This window comes from Silene latifolia, chromosome 8 (genome assembly GCF_048544455.1).
Source record: "Silene latifolia isolate original U9 population chromosome 8, ASM4854445v1, whole genome shotgun sequence".
NCBI classification, from domain to species: domain Eukaryota; kingdom Viridiplantae; phylum Streptophyta; class Magnoliopsida; order Caryophyllales; family Caryophyllaceae; genus Silene; species Silene latifolia.
The window spans coordinates 90950493-90972927 of NC_133533.1; the positions used below are offsets into that span (position 1 = coordinate 90950493).

The 22435-nt window shown below is 38.6% G+C and overlaps 3 protein-coding genes and 1 long non-coding RNA gene across 6 annotated transcripts; 1 reads left to right on the plus strand and 3 right to left on the minus strand.

Moving 5' to 3' along the window:
- Nucleotides 1-1785: 1785 nt before the first annotated feature.
- Nucleotides 1786-3320, minus strand: LOC141597068 (uncharacterized). Its single transcript, XR_012522680.1, has 2 exons — nucleotides 2461-3320; nucleotides 1786-2294 (listed from the first exon to the last, which is right to left on the minus strand). It is a non-coding gene; the product is annotated as an uncharacterized LOC141597068 (long non-coding RNA).
- Nucleotides 3321-5928: 2608 nt separating this feature from the next.
- Nucleotides 5929-8905, minus strand: LOC141597070 (F-box/LRR-repeat protein At4g14103-like). The gene is made up of 4 exons (XM_074417400.1): nucleotides 8818-8905; nucleotides 7493-8419; nucleotides 6905-7051; nucleotides 5929-6545 (listed from the first exon to the last, which is right to left on the minus strand). Exons 2-4 carry the CDS (start codon nucleotides 8414-8416, stop codon nucleotides 6258-6260), a joined length of 1359 nt encoding a protein of 452 aa, XP_074273501.1. The 5' UTR covers nucleotides 8417-8419; nucleotides 8818-8905; the 3' UTR covers nucleotides 5929-6257.
- Nucleotides 8906-14546: 5641 nt separating this feature from the next.
- On the minus strand, nucleotides 14547-17347 carry LOC141597069 (F-box/LRR-repeat protein At3g59190-like). Of its 3 annotated transcripts, XM_074417397.1 has the most exons (4): nucleotides 17255-17347; nucleotides 15639-16594; nucleotides 15163-15312; nucleotides 14547-15060 (listed from the first exon to the last, which is right to left on the minus strand). In XM_074417397.1, exons 2-4 carry the CDS (start codon nucleotides 16572-16574, stop codon nucleotides 14710-14712), a joined length of 1437 nt encoding a protein of 478 aa, XP_074273498.1. In that variant the 5' UTR covers nucleotides 16575-16594; nucleotides 17255-17347; the 3' UTR covers nucleotides 14547-14709. The 3 variants fall into 3 exon arrangements, with proteins under 3 accessions (XP_074273498.1, XP_074273497.1, XP_074273499.1); XM_074417396.1 differs by lacking the exon at nucleotides 17255-17347 and having other exon boundaries at nucleotides 15639-17247; XM_074417398.1 differs by lacking the exons at nucleotides 15163-15312; nucleotides 17255-17347 and having other exon boundaries at nucleotides 15639-17248.
- Nucleotides 17348-19438: 2091 nt separating this feature from the next.
- Nucleotides 19439-22164, plus strand: LOC141595502 (uncharacterized). Its single transcript, XM_074415469.1, has 3 exons — nucleotides 19439-20757; nucleotides 21241-21948; nucleotides 22029-22164. The coding sequence occupies exons 1-3, from the start codon at nucleotides 19439-19441 to the stop codon at nucleotides 22162-22164; spliced, it is 2163 nt and encodes a 720-aa protein (XP_074271570.1).
- The last annotated feature ends 271 nt before the right edge of the window (nucleotides 22165-22435 follow it).

The following is a 22435-nucleotide window of genomic DNA, read 5'->3' on the forward strand; positions in this document are numbered from 1 at the left end:
TGAAGACACAGTACTTGGAGCGTGGGGCAAGTTTGTGTGGTCGGGTGGCAGTGGTATTTGGGTAGCACGCGCAACCAAAAACGCGTAAATGATCATAAGCAGGATGTTTGAGATAAAGAGCGGAGGTTGGGGTTTGATAATTGAGAGTTGTGGAAGAAGCTCACGGGCCGTAGATTCGTCTTCAAGAACACGGGGAAGAAGCTCGTCACTGAGTGTACCGTAGATCCATTGGAGAACATGAGCGTCGACTTCATACCATGACTCATATGAGGCGTCAGTCTTGGCGGGTGAGGGAGTTCCATCGATGTGGGACAAAACTTTATACCCACGAGCATGAAGTTTGAATAGGCGAACCCACGACGCATATGTCACTTTGGTGCCATCAAGGACACGGATTTTGTGCTGAATATTGGATACGGTAAACACGGGATGCAAGCCGGGTTTGGGGGATGACGAGTCGTTTGTCTTGGCGGGTGAGGGAGTTCCATCGATGTGGGACAAAACTTTATACCCACGAGCATGAAGTTTGAATAGGCGAACCCACGACGCATATGTCACTTTGGTGCCATCAAGGACACGGATTTTGTGCTGAATATTGGATACGGTAAACACGGGATGCAAGCCGGGTTTGGGGGATGACGAGTCGTTTGTCTTGGCTGTTGTGTGTGAGGCAGTTTAGCGTGAGGCAGGTGGGGGTGCTACTTCGAAAAATAGCACGATGAAGGAGGCACAGGGCAGGATTCTTGAATAGATCGAGATCTTATTCATTCACCGATACCATGTCAATAGTTGTAATCCCTTGAGTAGGGTTTCTCATTATCATTCATATATATAATATGAGTACAAACTAATGTTCCTATATTTACGAGATATTCACAACTATAATATCGATATTCTAGGAGCATAATCAGTAGAAGATATTCACATAATATTTACAAAATATTTACTAACTAACAGTAACATTGTAAGTTATTTGTTGCACACTTGTAAAAATGAATTAAGCAAGATATTTATAATGTCCAAGTAGTATAATTTACACATTAAGATATATATCTTACACTCATAAGCACAAGTTATTAAAATCTTGTAAATAGTTTGTTTGGGCAACATGCACACGACAACCGAATTCTTCATCAAACAACTGGGTATTCTTCCTCAAGAAATCGGTGCCTAAGAATGCAATAAATCAGATTGTGCACACACAAATATGGGTTGAGTTTTTCATCAAGAAACAAGCATAAATGGTTATTTTTATGGGAACCATAAACATTTTCATAAATGTAAAAAGCAAACAACCCATTTAAAGAAAGTGTCTTATTGTGCAAACAAACTATTTAGTAAGACATTGAAAACTCTATTTTTTTTTCAAAAACATCAAAACATTTTCAGAAAACTATTTGTGAATATTGAAAGCATTTTAACAATAGTTATTTTCGAAATAATTCTTTGAAGGACGAGTCAGAAGTAACAGTTGACTAAACTGTTGTTTTGCACCTAGACATAAATTCGAGTTAAAGATCTCCCTACAACACATGACATTAACACAATTGACAATCTTCATCTTTGATCTTCATGATGATTTTCTTAATAACCTTGAATTGATAATTGAAGCTTCATACTACATGGTTAAAACTTAAGAGGCGCACAATTAAATACTAACAATAAAATTAATTTGTTTTAAGGCATCATCAACATTAACTTAATCAAATTGAGTTTCTTCACTGCTTATCCACCATTTCTACAACTCCTAAAATATTTTTCATTTCAATGTCAAATAGTCAGTCATTTCAAAAGCTACTCTGTATTATTTAGTGGTGAGTTAGTGACCGGGAATAAAACTAAAACTAACATAGAAACTGGGAAAAAACAGTGAATATTATTTGAGACTCCTTCAATGCAATGGATTCTTATAGTTGGTTGCCCAAAAGTGAACACTCTAGACTCCAATAGCTTCTGCTTATAGAGGTCCTCAGCAAAAAGCGGTTGAACAAGATACGCACATTCCATCCCGCCAGGGAAAACGAACAAGTGAACAACCCAATCCAATGCTACTTTTCTATCGCTAGTCCAAGGTCCATCAACCTTGCTTCATAGTAACCATACGACAACTATCCTTCCATGTTAATGAGGAAGGTAGGGCCATAATCAACAGCCCGTCTCCTACCCTCAGCTACATCACCAACAGCATAGAAATTAGAATTCTAGAATTAATTCTTCCTGCAGCTCCACCAGTCCCAAAATATCTCCTCTAAACAATGCTTCATTTTGAAGCAACGAAATCCATGACAACATATCTAAGAAGCAAAAGATACCAATGTTATTAACCTTCAGTTCACTTATCTATGTTCTAATACTACAAATTAATTTAAGTTTTCTATTAATGCCAAGAATACAGCCAAGCTCAAAGTCTAGCGGTGAAGTCGCAAACACAGAAAAAGCAATCAGGAACAAGATCAGTACCTCTCTCAGGATGAGAATTTTCTAAAACTGGAGGCCGGAAACATCCACAGTTTTTTATCCCCAATAAACGGAAGACATTCCTGAGGAATTATTTGATTGCTCTTGGTGCATTAATTTCCTATAAGATGTGAGAGTTGAGAGCTTCCAAATAACCGCTTTTTGCATTATACCTCCCAGATGACAACTATCTTTCAAGTTAATGAAGAAAGTAAGGTGATAATCAACTGCTCGTCTCCTGCCCTCAGATACACCAAAAACAGCATAGAAACTACCAGCGTAGAAACAATGCTTCATTTCGAAACAACGAAATCCAAGATAACATATGTTTTTTTTTTTTTGGTCAATGGAAGCGCGCACTTAAGTCGCATTACAATATAGGGGAGGGGGGATTCGAACCTGGGACCCATTGTCCACAATACCTCCGTCTTAACCACTACATTAAGACATCTTCGGTCCAAGATAACATATGTAAGAAGCAAAAAGTGCCCATGTTATCATCCTCCAGTTCACTAAGGTAATGTATCCAATTAGTGATCTACGGAGTATTTTCAAATACTGCAATTAATTACTGCCTTGCTATTAATGGCAAGAACACAACCAGCCTAAAATCTATGCTGAAAAAGCAATCGGGCACAAGATCCATACCTCTCTTTAGATAAGACATTCCTGAGGAATTTTCCTCTTGTTGTAATGGAAAGAGAAGAGACCTACCGTATCCCATGAGAAGAACAGCATCAGAAGAACACGTCAACCCCAGTCTTCAGATTGAAACACTGCCATTTGTTTGTTTAATCAGATTTGAATACTCTAGCTACCTAAAGATGAGAATTTTCCAAACCTGGGGGGGCCTGGATACTACAACAACAACAACAACAACAACATCAGAGTCTTAATCCCAAAATGATTTGGGGTCGGCTGACATGAATCATCCTTTCGAACCGTCCATGGGTGAACGCACGCCTCAAAATGCGAATAAAAAAGGGAAGATGAAAAACAAAAAGGGAGAACGAAAATGTAATGTAAAGTCAAGGTGAACTAAGGGGTTTTAAAATCGAATTCCGTCTTTCTTTTATAAAAACTTCAAATTTAAATCGAGAGAAAAAAATTAAAACGATTTTTAAAAACCGAAATAGAGTTAAGGATCCGGAATGAACCAGGTAAAATCTATAAGAAAGTGGTTGTTGAAAAAGTGTGTAATAAATGAGAGAAAAATAAATAAATTAATTTCTTTAAATCAAATAAATAAATAAAACACTAAGTCTGTCAAAAAAAAAATATCAAATACTAAAAATCCACATGTATCCTTTCCCTCCATTGTGCCCTCTCTGTCACCATACTCTCCTCAAGCCCCAGAACTCTCATATCGTGCTTCTATCACTCTCAACCATGTCTCTGTCTCGGTCTTCCTCTCGCCTCTAGGACCTTTTTCTCTTTCTCTCCAAGTCTCCACCTCTCCTAACCCACACAAAAAGTCGTCCATGGCCTCCTTCTCACATGGCCAAACCATCTTAGTCGGTTTTCCATCATCTTGTCCTCTATTGGCGCCACTTTTACCTTTTCCCTAATCACCTCATTCCTTAACCGATCTTTCCTCGTATGTCCGCACATCCACCTCAACATGCGCATCTCCGCCACACTCATCTTTTGAATGTGACAATGTTTCACGCCCAACACTCGAGTCGTAAAGTAGGGCAAGCCTAATTGCCGTGCGATAAAATTTTCCCTTTAATCTTTGGGGCATATCTTTATCGCATAAAACCCCAAGACTCTTCCATTTCAACCATCCCGCTTTAATTCTGTGAGCCACATCTCCGTCTAACTCCCCATCTTTTTGAATAATAGATCCAAGATATCTCAAGAAATCAACCCTCAACAACATTCCCATCGAAAATAATACTCCCCGCCTCTGTCGATCTCAACCCCGCCACCTTAGTGAATCGACACCTCAAATACTCGGTCTTACTCCCGCTCACTGAACCCACGAGTCTCTAAAGTCTGCCTCCACAATTCCAACTTTCTCTCCACCCCTCTTTTGTCTCATCAATCAACACAATATCATCAAGAACATCATACACCAAGGGATGTCATCCTGAATATTCCTTGTCAACTCATCCATAACTATAGCAAAGAGAAAAGGACTAAGTGCGGAACCTTGATGCACCCCAATGGTAATAGGAAATTCTTCCGTTCTCCCAACATTAGTGCGAACACTTGCACTAGCCCCCTCATACATGTCCTTTATGAGGTCAATATATTTTCGCGACACACCCTTTCTCGCCAAAGCCCCACCAAAGTACTTCTCTTGGTACCCTATCATATGCCTTTTCCAAGTCAATAAAAACCATATGCAAATCCTTCTTCTTGTCCCGATGGTATTCCATCAACTGTCTCATGATAAAAATCGCATCCATAGTCGATCTCCCGGGCATAAATCCAAATTGGTTTTCCGAGATGTCTACATATCTCCTAAGCCTTTGCTCGATTACCCGCTCCCACAACTTCATTGTATGACTCATAAGTTTAATTCCCCGATAATTGGAACACTCTTGGACATCACCTTTGTTCTTGTACAAAGGGACAAGAGTGCTTTTCCTCCAAGCCGATGGCATCTTGTTGCTCCTCCAAATCTTGTTGAAGAGCATGGTTACCCATTCAATCCCTTTCTCCCGAAGCACCTCCAGGACTTCTATGGGTATACCATCCTGGTCCTCTCGCTTTCTTTGACCCCATCTTCCTTAACGCCTTTCTAACTTCACTCTTTTGTATTCTACGCACAAATTCCCGATTAACCATGCTCGGTGTTACCTCTACATCCCCAAAACCTTGTTCCTGATGTCCATTGAATAAATTATCAAAGTAAGAACTCCATCTAGCCTTTATCTCGTTATCCTGAACCAGAACCTTGTCGTCCATATCTTTCACACACAATTTTTTCCCAATAAACGCAAGACATTCCGAAGAATCTCCTCTTGTTATCGGTCCTTCAATTTTCTATATGATGTGACTTGAAAACTTCCATATAGCTTATTTTCATTATACCTGCCAAATGATGTTTTTGTACCGAGCACCGAACACATGCTCAAGCGCACATGAAGCGGTAATGGAAAGAGAAGACCTTCTGTATATCCCACGAGTAGAACAACATCAGAAGACCAGTCAATCCCAATTTACAGGATCGGAACACCACCATTTACCTATATTTAATTTTCCAGGTAACTAAACACGAGGTCCAATATTCACACAAATTATACTCCCCGGATAATTCATGGTAGAAGGACGAATAGAGAATGGATTCCTTCTCCACCACTTTTCTTACATAGTGAACTCTAATCACCAAAGAAGAAAAGGGAGAAATGAAGATTATTTGGAATTTGAAAGCGTGGAGAAAAAGAAGGGGACGTGTGTTTGATATGTTAACCGCGATTCAAATTCACACTCTTCTCCAAGGACAAACAAGAAAAAGAAAGATTGGAGTGCACAAAAGATTCAGCATAATTAAACAAGTCATCGACTCATCGTACAAGCTACAAGGCTACAAGCCTACAACTATTAAGCACAAACGTTATTTTCAATGCTCCAAAACACATACTCCATATTAGATATCATAATGGGTTCAAACGAAACCATTTATCGCAAATGCTTTCTTTTTTCTTCTTAATTTTAAGATTTTAAAAGACTTAATTCAATGGGAACTCATTTGCTTTTAAATAATTTCAATTCAACCTCATTTTGACTATTCACTTATTTTTGAAGGATTAAATAAACGTTCGTCTAACACAACTTGGTAAGAGATGTGGCTATTTCAATTCTATAGTACAGTGTGTCGAAGTTTTGGGCAACATCAGCAACTCCTTGCTCACCTGTAACTCCTCCTCGATCGTCATAGAGCCATATTTAAATAGAATCAACCTCTTCAATGCCCTGGCATTCTCAAGCAGATAGTTTAAAAGTAGTAGCTCCGTTTTCCCGCCCTTAAATTGATGAACTTCAATAATTTTAACATTAGATGAAAATGGAGCAAGTTCCATACTCGTGCGCCACTTGTGCTCCTGCTCTGTACCACATGTAGCGGCATGAAGAAGGCCCTGAAAATCAAGTTCATAATTCGTAAGGACATAAAATATGTTTGCTATTGGATTGATTTATGCAAGCAAGTGTAAGCAGCATGTGTATTAATAGACAATGTCGGTAGAATAATAGTGGAGTTCATCGAATGATCATCAGGCACATTAGATGCAAGTTAGAAAAATTAAGGACGGTGTGTATAACACGGAAAAACTTACCCTAAATAGGAAAGGTAGACAGAAGACTTAGAGGGACAACAAAGGAATGTCTAAAACTCTAAACAAGTACTTCATAGCTGACAAGGGCGGTAACAGTGAGCAAAATCTCGCTTATTCAAACACTCAAAGTCTTATTAAATCTCCTTTTGTAATTTTCTTACCATATTAAAGACAATGGTCTCAAGTTGAGGTGAGTTTGCTAGCCAGAATGTCACATACTTCCATGTATCCTTGCAACAAAAATCAAGGTGCAGGCTTTCCAACTTAGAGTATGTAGGTATCTGGTTATCGTCTAGCCTGATAAGAAGCTTCACGAAAAAGAAGCACAAATAATAAAATGAGACAAACCGATAGAACCATAAAAGAGTGATAAAAATAAATAAGGAATATTCAAGTATCTCCGTTGTAGTCGCAAGTCCCAACAACAACATTACCCCATTGCCTCAAGGAATACCGCAAATTGTGAGATAAGATGGGATTGGATGTACGCAACCTTACCCTTATGTTTGCAACACAAGGAGGTTGATTTCAAATGATCCAAGATTAAAATTGCATCGAGAAGTGCATCAATGACCACCACCTCACAATAAAAAGAAGCGCAACCAAATTAAGTAAGTCATTTTGCTCTATTTAATCATAAATCATACTTCAATATTTCATTACCAAATAATATGGACTCTTTGACTCTCTTGAAAATGAAAATAGCTGTAGTAGCAACAACCAAAAAGAATTCAGGGAGTAAGACAAACCTTGGGAGCGTTTAATGTCAAAATTAACTCTCTGGCATTTTGGGCACCTATAATAAGATTGAGGACATATTGAGAAAGAGGGCCATGAAATTCATAGGAATGAAAACCCACATGAACCGTAGAAGGAGAGCATGATTTCTTCAACAACAAGGTCATAACATCAGAACATGTGCACAAGTATGATAAACTTGCTAAATTTGGGGCATCAATCTCCATATGACCTCGACACAAGTACACCGTCAGTTTTTCAAGTGCTAAAGCAGAAATCTGAAAATGATCTGCAGCCAATTGACAGTGGAGAAGAATCAACTCTTTCAGCTGTGGACAACCAACAAAGAACCTTTTAATGGACTCCGCATCCAAGAATGTTACTTTGCAAAGTTTACAAACTCTGAGGCTTGGTAAACACGCTAACATAGGGACTTTCAAGTCCACCTTGTGTATGACTGAATTAATTTGTAGTGCCACCAAATTTTGAGAACAGAGGATGCAGTTGGGCAAAGAGATTTGTTGGTACGAAATGTACAGATTTAGATGCCGAACTCCCTTCAGTATTGCAATATTAATCCACAAAAGGAAGTCTGAACAAGCATAATCGCAGGTGCGTTTAAGTTTCAAACTGAACTTCTGAATTGACATTACTCTATGCAACGTGAGTACTCCAGAAACAAACTTCTCAAAAGCCGTATTGACAGTTTTAATTCCATGAAAATCAAAATATTCTTGATCATCAAAAGAAAGGCTAGTTGTTAATGTGAAAAGATACTTCCATCTAGTTGACAACAAACTAGTCTGCAGTGCACTCAATGTTGGGAGGAACGAAAGAATGTGACCAATTAACTCATCAGGTAAGCTACTAATTCTGTCCAAACTGCCTTCATCTCTTATTTCCGGAACTCTACGACGCTTTGTAGAACGAATCATCACCTGATATCAAACCCAATAACGATAACAGTGTGAATCATCAACTCTGCATATCAAAAAATTCAACCTTTATGCTTCTCTTTTAATAGGATTAAAATCAATTGCTAATGCCTTTTATTTTCAATTACATGTGAAAAATGGTGGGTAATGTTGAAATTATCAAATCAATTGGTCTTCCATTTACAGTGCTAGATGCATAATGTGAGAAATCATAGATACCAAATTACCAAATCAATAAATGAACTTAAAAATTATGAAAACCCATGAAACCCTAATTGAAAACTCCTAAATAAAATAAACACATAGATTAACGCAACTTTAAAGGAAAATCAGCAAGATTTCTTGAATTTAATACAAGGAAAAAGAGGAACTACGAGAGATCAATGAATGTATATACATACCTGCTTTTTAGTGCTCTGATTGAATTCGTAGGTGTGTGCTAGTTTGAGTGGAGTGCAACTCTTATAGTACAATCGTGTCACCCGGGTTGGTTATGGGTAAGGCAAAATGGGTTGTATCAAATCGTATTCGGGTTATAGTGGTTCAATTATGGGTCCAAGTCATGTCAGGTCATCAGCGAGTCGGGTTATTACCGTGTAGTTAATAACATAAGAAGTGATTATATTTTTTCTTGTAAATTAAGTTTGGTTGATAATGTGGAATCCATTTTTGAAATAATGGTCAAAAATAAAATATTTGTCGTTTTGGGTCGGTTTTGAAAATATTTGTCAAAATGGTGTCCACGTAGGCTCGGGATTTCTGGACCTAAAACACGCCACTACCAATGGCGTGTTTATAATGAGTACGGAAAGAAACTTCATTAAAAAATGGACTAAAACAAACACGCCATTGGGAATGGCGGGTTTCGGAGGGGAAACACGCCACCCCTAATGGCGTGTCTTGTGTAATTTTTTTTTTTTTTTTTTTTTTTTTTTTTTTTTTTTTTTTAATGTTCAGTCAATTGAGGAAAAATATTGTTGTAAAGACACGCCACTACTAATGGCGTGTTTCCTTCACAAAACACGCCATTAATAGTGGCGTGTTTCAGGTCTAGAAATCCCGAGCCTACGTGGACACCATTTTGACAAATATTTTCAAAATCGACCCAAAACGATAAATATTTTATTTCGATAATGTGGTATTAAAATGATTTGTATGTGTCACATTTTAAATTTAAAGTAAAAAATTAATATGAATATCAATTTAGTCTTATTTGGAACTAATTTGTTAGTGGGTATTAAATCTATTAATGGGTAATCCACCTAATTGGTCAACATTGTGTCACGCGTCACCCAATTTGTTTGTGTTGAGACAATTAAGGCCCCGTTTGACACGACACTTCAGGTAGCTTATTTGACCAAAGTAGCTTATTTGACCAAAATTTCAGCTACCTGATTTTTTTGCAAGTGTTTGGCAAGTAGCTTATTTGGTCAAATAAGGTACCTGAAATGAAATGTTACCTCAGGTAGCATTTGAGAAATCAGGTACCTGAAATGACTTATTTTCCATTTTTTACCCCTTTATTCATTTTACCAAAATCAGCTACATTTTCAGCTAGTTTGTCAAACACATTTTTATATAATCAGTTACCTTATCAGCTCCTAATTTTCAGCTACCTTATCAGTTACCTTTTCAGGTTTCAGTTACCTTTTTAGGTAGTTTTGCCAAACAGAGCCTAAGAGTTGTTATTTATCAGTTCAACTTCAATTCGGGTGGAATTGGTTCCGTTTCACCCAATTCTCCGGTTCTATTGGGTCGGGTTTCGGGTGGTTTGAATCAAGTTCCTCAGAGCATCTCCAATGGTTAAGCAAAAGGACTTGCTTGCAAATAAAAAAGTTTTCAAGCTACTTGCTTAACCATTGGAGCACTTTACATGTACTAGCTTAAATTGAGCTAGTAGCTCCATGGAGCTAGTAGCTCAAATGGGCCTACAAGAAAAAATCTACCAATTAAAACAACACTAAATATTTTTAATTTTTATTTTCTAGTTAAAATAAGTAAATTTATTAATTAAAAGAGTGTTGTGGAAGGTAGTTGACATATGGTGCATTTAAGCCACAACACTAAGCTAGTAGCTTACCATTGTAGTAGTTTGTAGCTTACAAATATTCTAGCTTGAAAATCTTATGTGGCAAAGGTAAGCTAGTAGCAACTAGCTTACCATTGTGGATGCTCTCAAGTCGGATGAGTTTTCGCCATCTCCTATTTGAATTTGTGGGACAGAGGAACAAGGATTTTGCTAGACCACAAATATCTTGCTCTATTCCGTTAAGTAACACATTTATATAAGAGATTCTATATAACTAACTCTATTAAAAAATGTGTTTTTCATTCGGAAAAAGAAAATTAATTTATGATATACTCCGCAAGTCATTCTCATTTAAGAATTGGTGCTCATTTATAAAAGACTAGATTTTGTGCCCGTACGTTGTACGGGTTATAATATTGATTCGTCTCTAATTGTATCTTCGCAATTTAGAAGTTATGTTTACTTTCTTAACATTAGTTTTCTCGTGAGAATGTGAGTATATACAAATACATTGAAATATTTTTTTTAGAATATGAGTATATACAACTAAATTAACATTTTTTTTTTATGATTTGTGTATATAAAAGTTATAATCGTCATGCACGAGTAATTAAATAGTGTTCTGTTTGTAAATGAGCTTGTACAAATGTAGTTTTTTTTGCATCTAGAAAATGTAAGTTTTTCTTCGTAGAATAAATAATTAATGAGTTAAATAAAGGCCTTGACTAATTCAATATTAATACTTATATATTATACGGAGTATGTTATATGTTATATTTGAAGAATAATTAGAAATTATTATTATTTTAAATATTTTAAATTACAAAAATAATTGAAAAATCAAATTTATATATTTTATTAAATTAATATAATTTTTATAAATTCTTCAGTATAAGTATGGTAAGTAATATTAATTATAATATTATTATTATTGAATATGATTGCTTTTGACAAATAAAATAAACCATACCAATCTATATTTTGACATGTATTCTGATTCTACCTCGACCCGTGACCCGTATAAGCCCATCTATATTTAGTCTGACCCGTATTCGAGTTTAACATGTATGAACCGCCTCACCAGCCGACCCATCCAACTCGTTTGAGTGGTTTACAATTGTTTAAAAATTCTTATCATTTTAGCTTTTTACTTTTAAAGTTTTTATATATATACTAATATAACTCTATCATCTTGATCGGATAAAATTTCCATAAGTTTGATGATAGTTCTACAAATAACTTTATATCGGATAGAATTTGCATAATTTTAATTTATAATTTAAAATTTTATTAGGTAGTTAAAAAAGTAGAGCGTTACTCTTGTTATAGTTGTCGATGTATATGACTCTTTGGAGATTTATCTTATGTAGGATTCAAAAATAAAACTCAATCTTTTTTGTAATTTACTATATCTCTTATTTTATTAGCTCAAAAATAATTATCTTCAGCTGTGTTTATTATTAAAAATAAAAAACGTGTTCTACAAATAACTTTATCACCTTGATCGGATAGAATTTGCATAATTTTAATTTATAATTTAATATTTTATTAGGTAGTTAAAAAAGTAATGTTATAGTTGTCCATGTATATGATTCTTCACATTTATTTCCACCTAAAATCCAAAGCATTAATAATTCCGTAAACTCACTCCCAAAGGGTACCTGCATTTTCTTGGTTGGTTGCTGAAGGCTTGAGCTTTGATCGAGTATCGTATAACTTCAAATACCCTTCCTCATCTGTCACTCCCAATATATGTGCATTCCCAAGAAATACTCCTAGACAATATAGGAAATTAGGTTCAAGCTAGTTATCTCCTACCCTAATTATTCCAATACCAACATAACATCTTATTTATTTTAAGAGGTAAACAAATGACTGAAACGGACGAATATTTGACACGCCTCATACATATATTATTAATAAAAAGGAACTGATATTTTCTACAATGAAAAAACATAACATCAATATCTAGGCTATATCTTTGTTTTCGCTATAGCCAAACAAAAATAGATGATGCCTCTCTACTCGCCTACGACCGCTCCTCTCTGGCCTTGGCTATTCGATCATTTTGAAAATAATTATAAGCTTGATTAGTTATTCGATATACATGTATGATGCATTGTATGAAGTAGCTCCCAATCCTTCAACTGGTATTTCTGCATATAAAAAGTAACAAAAAAAATATGATCTTTAGAATTTCAGATATAGACACAACAACATGATAATAATGAAATCAAAATTAATACAGTAGCATGGAAAATACACTCTTTAAATTTATACTCATCATGCTAAGACTATATTTGCCACTCCTGTATCCATTTAGTTTGTCGTCCACCTGAAACAAAGGTAAAAATATAGAATCAAAAGGTTTGAAATTGAGAATATGTGAAGGTAACACAAATGAAAGCAAATTAATTAATTGTTGAACATACAAACAATAACAAACACAACATAGTATATTGTCAAAAGTATAACATACACATATACATATATTATATATATACAAAGAGGAAAAAATTAATTAGCCGATTAATCTGAATATTTTTGAAAGCCTCTTTTATAGTAGCTTAGTTCTGTTATCTTTAGAATACCTCATGTGAACAAATTCCAATCCAAGGCCAAGAGATATACTCCGTATAGCATATTGATGCATGGTAGGATTCAAGTTGCTCTATTATTGTTTTAGTAGTTATCCAAAAGATTATCATTTTTCTTAAACTAAATCAAAATTGTAAAAGATTAAAAGATTATCACTTTTCATAATTAAATTGTAAATTAAATTAAAATTGTAAATTAAGTGTTTTAAAAAACTCGGAGTCTCTAAAATTGCCTGAAAAAAGCCTCTTTTATATATATATATTGATTTTACTCATCGTTTCCATGACTCCATTAACTTGTAAAAGATTGGCAATTCAATGTCAAATATCGGTCATCAAACAATAGCTACTCCGTACTATCTAGCGATCAAAATCAAGTTGTATTAGCCCTTTCGGCTAAACTATGAGCCCTCCTTGAATAAAACTGCAAGCTTAGCTCGTGAAATACGCGAGAAGAGCTAAATGAAGGAGTCTCCTCTTTGGTTGCCCATTTGAGAACATTTCTGACTCCAATAGCGTCCGCTTGTAGAGGTTCCTCAGCCAAGAACGGTTGACCAAGATACGAACATTCAATCCCTCAGGAAAAAGAACAATCCATATGACAACTACCCTTCAAGTTAATGAGGAAAGCAGGGAGATAATCAACTGCCCGTCTTCTGCCTCGCATAGAAACTAGCATTAATTCTTCCAGCAATTCCACCAGTCCCCGAAACTATCTCATATAAACAATGCTTCATTTCGAGACGATCAGATCCCTGATAACATATGCAAGAAGCAAAAAACACCCATGTTATCGTCCTTCAGTTCACCAAGGTACTGTATCCGATTAGCTATCTATTTTTAATACAAAATATAATTCCAGCCTTGCTATTAATGCCAAGACCATAAGACCAGAGTCTACCGGTTAACTCGCAAACACAGAAAAGGAAATCGAAAAGTTAGCAGATGAGAATTTTCCAAACCTGAGGACGTGGAAACTTCAACAATTTTTCCCAGTAAAAGAAAGACATTCCTGAGGAATTCTCCTCTTGTTGGCCTTTCAATTTTCTAAAATATGTGACTTAAGAGCTTCCAAATAGCCGCATTTTGCATTATACCTCCTAGATGATGCTTTTGTCCGGAACACATGCTCAGACCCACAAACAGCAGTAATGGAAAGAGACGAGACCTTCAGTGTATCCCATGAGAAGCACAGCATCGGAAGAAAAGTCAATCCCAGTTTTCAGGATTGGTACACCACCATTTACCTTTCCGAAGTAGGTCAAATTCCCACCGGAACTTCGGTTACATGATCCACTTTATACAAAGTATCTATATACATAAATTATCGTAAAATCCTTACACATCCTTCACTAGAATTAACTCCCCAGATCATGCATTCGTGGTAGAAGGAAGAATAGATAATGGGTTCTTCTCTACCACTTTTCTTACATGGGTAACTCTAATCACCAAAGAAGAAAAAAATATTAAAGTAGGCAAAAGATTCAACATCAATAAAAATTGAACATAATTGATCAGAGAGAATAGATAAAAAAAAAAAAAAGTCATTACATGAATTTATGGCTGTACACAAGATAAGAGGATTACTATTTCCTTTCTAAATCCAATCATTTCCGTTGGACGGAGGAAAACGGAACCCTTTCAAATTTGTCAATATCGAGGTAAACCTATGTTCGACATGGAATAGGAATATAATAGAGGCTCTTGTTACCCTTGTTCATTTTAACACAACAATCTCTTGAAACCCTTGGAAGCATCAACAACTCCTTACATATCCTCAATTCCTCCTCCTGATTGATATCGCAGACTGTAGAGACAATCAAACTCTTCAGGACACTTGCATTTCTAAGGAGATGCCCCATAAGTAACAATGGACCCTTATCACCACAAAACTCATAAACTTCAATCACATTGACACGACATGAAAAAGGTTCCAGAGGTATATCTGAAGGTGGCAGTAAGCCACCGTAGCAGTAATCCGGACAGTCATAGCTTGAATTAATGCAGCAAGGAAAGCCCTGAATAACAAATTCTTGAAGTGAGAAAGATTGAGAAAATAGTTTCATACAAACACTTGTATAACGTGGCAATTAACAAAGCTAATATTAGTTGCTACTAACCGAATTAAAGACGACAGTTTTAAGTTGAGGAGATTTGTCAATCAGGCGCATCACATGTTTCCAAGCATTACAAGAACATGCACCAATGCATAACCTTGACAGACTATTAAATTCAGGCATTTGCTTGTCGTCATCAAGTGTAAGAAGAAGCTGTACAATGAACAATATTCTAATAATTATGAACCATGAAAATATGTTTCCATTTCCATGCAAGCTAAAAACTCACTATTCTTTGGCTCAAATTTATGATAGAATAAACCAAAATGGGTCACTAAGTGACTGCACTTCTTTTAGTAGTGAAGTAACAGTCGGTTATATTCTAGAATCCTCTATGCAATTTCTGTATGGGTCATTTGTGGACATCGTCTATGTGTTGTTAACTATAAGGTAACATCCGAACCCCACCCCGCCACTTATAGGAGCTGATGAATATGTAGGAATTATGTGGGATATACAAATCATATACATAAATATACCTGTGCTGAGTCCACTTCAAATTGTAGTTCTGCGACTTTATAGGCAGCGGCTTTTAGAAGTTCACGTTCACAATGACGTGAATCTTCATTAATGCCAAAACTTAGCTCTGCCTTGACTAAAGAGCATGAGTATTTCCACGACGGAATAATTCTCACACCCATATTAGACTTATATGTTAAATATGCTAGATTACGGGCGTCAATCTCGAATGTACCCGGTGAAAAAGAGCAATACTCTATTGTTAGCACTTTGAGTATTCTTGTACACATATTAACATGACCGCCAGTTGTACACACGCAATAGCTGAGTGTTAACTCTTCAAGCAATTCGCAGCTAGAGAACAATCTTTCAACGGAGTTAAAATCAAAGAATATGACTAGTCCCAGATGAAGGATCTTCAGTTTGGGCAACGAGGCTGATAGAGGAACTTTAATATTATGGTACTCACGACCTATCATTTTCAAGCTCACTAGTGTTTCACACATGAAAAAATCATCGTGATCAAACGTATTATAATAAGGCATGCGGTCTAGCCAATAATAAAGCTCTTGAACACCCTTTCGTAATGCATTAGTAAACCAGCGCTTCAAATCTGAACCATCAGGTGTAATAGTGGCATGAGATACTAGACTAAATTTCTTAATGGGTGAGATTTGGTGCAATTCCAGAACTTTATCAACGAACTCCTTAAACCTTCGAGTTGCTTCTATTCTCTCATTTTCTTTCGGATGATCAAAGCATGGTGCATCATCAAAAGAAAGACAAGTCGTCAAAGTAAAAAGGCGTTGCCATTTTGTTGATAAAATACTTGTGCTCACAGCAGACCTTGTTGGCAGGAACGAGAGAATGTGACCAAGTACATCATCAGGTAAACTACTAATCCTATCCAAACTATTTCCACCTCGATGTTTACGAGGTTTCTTAGGTCGCCTCATGGTCTTTACAGGAGTCTTACCTGAATAAAATATATGCTGAAATAAGGCATAACCATGCTCCAGTAGTCCAGTGTACATTAAAATCTAAAGAATTTGACATGAGGGTTTGATACTCTTTCACTGCAACAAGCATCCCCTTCCCGCCCCCTTCCCTTTTTGATACATCACCTAGATAGTACAGTTTATATCATCTCCGTTCTAATCATTTGTTTACCTTTTATATTAATTGTAAGGGGTATTTTGATCAAAAGTAAACAAATGATTGGGACGGACTGAATATATCCAAAAGGAAAAGCGAGATGATCTCAACCTCTTTCCCCTTTCAACTCGGATTTGCCAAGCTCAAAATCAAACATTCAAACAGAATACACAAATTTCAGCATTTCGCATATGAAATTAACAAAATAATCCAATCACTGAAATATATTAAGGCTTCAATTAGTAAACTCCATAAACTCAATCAGAAGAATAATCCCACGCAATTAAAGTAATTAAGTAAAGTGTCAACAATTGAAATTATTAATCGAAAATCAAATGATGAACAACCCAGCAAAATCATCAATTTCATAATCACAAAGTATGCCCATTTGTTGAACAACACTTCAAATATGACAATAAAATTTCCAGAAAAATAAAATCGATAGACAAAATAAATGAGATGGAATTGGAATTGGAATTACCTTGGTTGTGGCACACTTAATTGGAAACCAACCAAAATCCGTTTTACAACAAATGGTGTTTGACGATATGTTTTTTTCCCAAGTCTAGTTACAAACTTGCTGTTAAGTTGGGTAGACTTGGTTCTTAAGTAGACCCCGCACAATTAATCTGATTCCATTGACTCGACTTAAAGAAGCTTACTTAAGAGTCGAGACTTGAAATCGACCTAAACTATAACACCTTAATATGACCCGAACCCGAATTAACCGACCTGACCCGAACTTTGTTAACCCGTAAATGACTCGATCCGATCCAAAACCACCCAATCCAAAAATGACACGAGAAAACATGACTCCAATTGATCCAAAAACACTTGAAATGAATCAAAACAATTTATAGTTTTGTTAATACAAAATATGAGTCAGTTATTATTGTCTCTCTAGGGCTTCTCTTTAGGGTTTCCCTGTGTGAGTCTTCGTCATAGTTTATCTTTGTTTCTTCCTTCCCGCTCAAGGTATCCCTCTACGGTGGTGCTCGTAGGTTGGTTTTCCTTTACTTTGCTGCTGTTTCTTTTTCTGGTTGTTAGGGTTTGGCTGTTTTGGTAGTTTGGTGCTGTAGGTTGTTAGGGTTCGGGTCTTGGTTGGGTTTTGTGGCCTTTGGTAGAATTATGGGGAGTAGGAAGGGGAAAGAAGTGGTGGACGAAGGTGGTAGTAGGGGGAGTACGGTTTTCGAATGGGAGGTTGGGGGTGTTGAGGATCAGACGGTGAAGACGGAATTTATCTTGGTGGGAAAGATTTGGGCATCGAAGGCGGTTAATGGGCGTGCTGCTATCGATACGATGCTCAGGTTGTGGAACCCTAGAGGTAAAGTTTTGGGTAGCGTGGTGGATGCTCGGGAGAAGCTGTTTATGTTCAAGTTCGAGGATTTGCGTGATAAGGTTAAGGTTATGGAGGGACAACCTTGGCACTTTGACAAATTTGTTTGGTGTTTTAATGAACCTTGTGATGAGGGGAGAATTTCGGATACTCCATTGTTCCAATTACCTATGTGGGCGTGCATCTATGATCTTCCTATTAAGGGGCGCACGAATTTGGCGAACTTGAGCAAGCTTGGAGCGCAGTTGGGTAGGTTTGTTGCAAAAGATGAGATTGATGCTCCTGAGTTGGAAAGGATGGTTCGAATTCGAATTTTGCACGATATTAGGAAGGCTCTGAAGCCCGCTGTTGAAATTCGAATGCCGAGTGGAAGAGTTGATACGTTTGATGTGAAGTATGAGCGGTTGCCGCTGTTTTGTTATGGTTGTGGGGTGTTGGGTCATGGGGTCAAGGACTGCGAAAGAGGTCCTTATGATGAGGACGAATTGCAGTATGGGGAGGGATTGAGAGCTTATCCTCGGAAGGGTGGTAGAATGGGGATGGTTGATGGGCGGAAAACAGCTAGAGACTTGAGGCCGGAATTCGAGGAGGCGTTTTTGAAGGATGAGATGGCTTTGGTAGAGAAGTTGCGTAGGTTTGCATTGACTTGTAAATCGAAATCAGTAAAGGGGAAGGAGACGGTGGGACTGAGCAGCGTTTTGGAGAATGATGAGGAGCAAGATTTTGGTGAGGATCGTTTAATCGTGGGGGAGGGGGTGCAGCAGATTTTACAGAGTAATATGGTGGTGGAAGGGGGAATAAGGGGGTCTGAGGCGGGCCGGGAGAGTGATTTGATGGTGAGTGCGGGGCTAAAAACGATGAATAAGGGGTTGCTAGTGTTTCGGTTGAGGGGATAGAAGGAGACGGGCGAGGTGGGATGTTGACTGAGGAGTTACATTTGACGTCTATGGGGTGGGGAGCCGCGGTTGTGAGTGATTCGATGGAGGGGCTGGGTGGAGAAGGGGGTGGTGAGAAGAATAAAAGTGGGGCTAGGAGATGGGTAAGGTTGGAACGTGATTTTGCGGGAGGATGTGGGAATGTTGCTGGGGTTGGGGTGGAGGAATTGACTAATGATTTTAATAAAAGAAATAGGTGTGAGGTGGAAAACGAGGATGCTGTGAATAATAAGAAAATTGCGATACACAGGGATGTGTTGATATCTGAGGCGGAGGTTGATAGCAATCAACCCCGCCGGGCCCAATGAATTGTTTGAGCCTTAACTGCAGGGGGCTGGGCAACCCCGATGCAGTAGGCGGTCTTCGGAACCTTATCCGACGGGAGGCCCCGACTATGATATTTCTCTGTGAAACGAAGTTGAGTAGTCGTGAGATGAGTAGGTTAATTAGTAAGGTGGATGGATATACGGGTGTGGCTGTAGATAGCGTGGGCCGTTCGGGTGGTCTTGCGTTTTTATGGAAAGAAGGGGTGTCGTGTATTATGAGGGCGGCTGCGGTCCATTTTATGGACTTCGATGTTGAGCTGAATGGTTTAAAGTGGCGGGTTACAGGATTTTATGGGTGGCCGGCTGTTCAAGATAGGCATTTATCATGGCAGTTGTTGCGAATGTTGGCTGGGGAGGGAAGTGGCCCTTGGCTGTGTGTGGGTGATTTCAATGAGATTTTGTATTCTACTGAGATGAAAGGGGCTTCAAGGGCGCAGTGGCAGATGAATAACTTTCGTGATGCTGTGGATGAGGTGGGTATTCGGGATCTTCCTATGGAAGGCTATGCTTTTACGTTTGATAATGGACAAGTCGGAGAGGATAACAGACAATCTCGTATTGATAGGGCTATGGCTAACGAGGAGTGGTTTGACCTTTTTCCTTATGCTCGAGTGCTTCATCTTAATAGGGAATGGTCGGATCACTGTCCGATTAAGGTTGTGGGGGATCGACGGTTGGGGCGAGAGGGCCGGGGTGATAGGATGTTTAGATACGAGCATATATGGGTAGGGGAGGAGGGGTGTGAGGAGGCTGTTAAACGGGGGTGGAGCAGAGGGGGTGATGATTTTACGAAGTGTATTGATTGGTGCGCTCGGGAATTGGTGGAGTGGAAGGGGGTCAGTATAGGGAAGATCATAAAGAGCCTTGTTAAGAAGAGGGGGCGTTTGAAGGTGCTAAATGAAGGTGATAGGAGCTTAGGGCGTGTTCAGGAGAGGAAGCGGGTGGTGATGGAGATAGCTGCTCTCTTGCGTCAGGAGGAGAAGTTTTGGCGACAGCGTTCTCGGGCTATTTGGCTGCGTGATGGGGATAGGAATTCCAATTTTTTCCATAGGGTTGCTAGCGAAAGGAGGAAGAAGAATTTTATCTCAAAGGTTAGTGATGATCTGGGGAATGTTTTTGAGGGTACTGAGGCTGTTTCAAGATGTGATGTAGCTTACTTTGGTGAGCTCTTCGGTTCGGGGTCACCGGCGGGTTTTGCTGATCTTTTGGCGGTTGTGGAGGGTCGAGTCACGGGAGAGATGAATGCGGGGTTGGCAGAAGATTATACGGGTGAAAAGGTGGCTATAGCGTTGAGTCAGATGCATCCATTGAAGGCGCCGGGACCAGACGGTATGAACGACCTTTTCTATCAGACATACTGGCATATTGTTGGACCTGCGGTGATAAGGTTAGTGCTGAACATTCTTAATGGTGCCCCTATTCCACCCGGCCTGAATGATACTAATATTTTTTTAATACCGAAAAAGAAGGCGCCTGATAAGCTGGCTGATTTTAGGCCAATTAGTTTGTGTAATGTGATTTATAAATTAGTTTCGAAGGTGCTAGCTAAATAGAGTGAAGCGGTTTTTGGGTGATGTTGTGTCGGAGAATCAGGGAGCTTTTACACCCGGTAGGCTGATTAGTGATAATATTCTGGTTGCTTTTGAGTTGTTTCATCATATGAAGAATACAAGGAGTAGTGGGGGTCATTTGGCGTTGAAACTTGATATGGCGAAGGCTTATGATCGGGTTGAGTGGGTTTTTTAGAGGCTGTTTTATGTCGAATGGGGTTTCATGAGCGCTGGGTTGGTACGGTTATGAGGTGTGTTCGGTCGGTGCGATATTCTGTGCTTGTTAATGGTCGACGGTCTGATTCCTTTTTACCGTGTAGGGGGTTACGACAAGGGGACCCGTTATCACCATATTTATTTCTTTTATGTGCGGAAGTGTTGTCTGGTATGTTGAGAAGAGCAGCTGAGGTGGGTTCGATTCATGGTATTAGGATCGCTCCTCAGGCCCCGAGTGTATCGCATTTATTCTTTGCAGATGATAGTATAATTTTTTTGAAGGCTAGGGAGGTTAAGCGTATCCTTGATCGCTATCAGCAGGCCTCGGGGCAATTAGTGAGTTTGCCGAAGACCACGGTTTCTTTTAGCCGTGGGACCAGTTTGGCGAGGAAGCAGCAGATAGGGGGTGTGTTTGGAGTGAGGCAGGTAGTGTGTCAGGAAAAATATTTGGGTTTGCCGACTGTATTGGGGAGGTCTAAGAAGGGACTTACGGATTTAATTCGTGACAAGTTGAGTAAGAAGTTGCAGGGATGGAAGGGTTCGTTACTCGGTAAGGCGGGTAAGGAGGTGCTTATAAAGGCGGTGGCCCAAGCTATACCAACTTATGCGATGAGTGTTTTTCGAATTCCGTCTAATTTATGTGACGAGTTGAGATCCCTTGTTTCGAGGTTTTGGCGGGGCACGGAGAATGGGAGGAGGAAGATACCTTGGGTCGCATGGCGGAAGCTTTGTTTACCTAAATGCCGAGGGGGGCTTGGGTTTCGAGATTTTGTCAAGTTTAATAGTGCATTGCTGGGTAAGCAGGAATGGAGGTTACTTACTGATGAGGATAGTTTGATGACAAGGCTGTTAAAAGGTAAATATTTTCCTTCTACTTCTTTTCTGGAGGCAGGTTTGGGAACCAATCCGAGTTATTCTTGGAGGAGTATTTGGGAAGCACGGTCCGTGCTTTTGATGGGGTTACGGCGCAGGGTGGGAGATGGCCTCTCTACGGTGGTGTGGCGGGACCCGTGGATTGGGGGAACTAGTTCGGGGATGGTTATTTCGCCTAGGGGGAGTCTGACCCGGGTCTACGTGTGGCGGATCTTATGGAGGAAGGGGGAAGGGGGTGGAATAATGAGTTGGTCGAATCTTTGTTTCTCCCGTTTGAGAGTGAGAGGATAATCAGAATGCGTGTTTGTGATCAGCTGGTTCGGGATGAGTGGTTTTGGAGTGGGGAAAGAGATGGAGTATATACTGTTCGTTCGGCTTATAGACTTTTGGCCAAGCAAGATGGGGATGTGGAGGGACCTTCGAGTT

What these genes read in the sequence shown, in the direction of transcription:
- LOC141597070 (XM_074417400.1), bottom strand. Translation starts at nt 8,416, where the DNA reads ATGATTCGTTCTACAAAGCGTCGTAGAGTTCCGGAAATAAGAGATGAA. An exon ending in TGACATTAAACGCTCCCAAG is followed by an intron (nt 7,052 to 7,492) that starts GTTTGTCTTACT and finishes TTTTTCGTGAAG; the next exon opens with CTTCTTATCAGGCTAGACGA. An exon ending in AGACCATTGTCTTTAATATG is followed by an intron (nt 6,546 to 6,904) that starts GTAAGAAAATTA and finishes CTTGATTTTCAG; the next exon opens with GGCCTTCTTCATGCCGCTAC.
- LOC141597069 (XM_074417396.1), bottom strand. Translation starts at nt 16,652, where the DNA reads ATGTACACTGGACTACTGGAGCATGGTTATGCCTTATTTCAGCATATA. An exon ending in TTGAAGTGGACTCAGCACAG is followed by an intron (nt 15,313 to 15,638) that starts GTATATTTATGT and finishes TTCATTGTACAG; the next exon opens with CTTCTTCTTACACTTGATGA. An exon ending in AAACTGTCGTCTTTAATTCG is followed by an intron (nt 15,061 to 15,162) that starts GTTAGTAGCAAC and finishes TTTGTTATTCAG; the next exon opens with GGCTTTCCTTGCTGCATTAA.
- LOC141595502 (XM_074415469.1), top strand. Translation starts at nt 19,439, where the DNA reads ATGATATTTCTCTGTGAAACGAAGTTGAGTAGTCGTGAGATGAGTAGG. An exon ending in GTTGGACCTGCGGTGATAAG is followed by an intron (nt 20,758 to 21,240) that starts GTTAGTGCTGAA and finishes TTTACCGTGTAG; the next exon opens with GGGGTTACGACAAGGGGACC. An exon ending in CTGGGTAAGCAGGAATGGAG is followed by an intron (nt 21,949 to 22,028) that starts GTTACTTACTGA and finishes TTCTGGAGGCAG; the next exon opens with GTTTGGGAACCAATCCGAGT.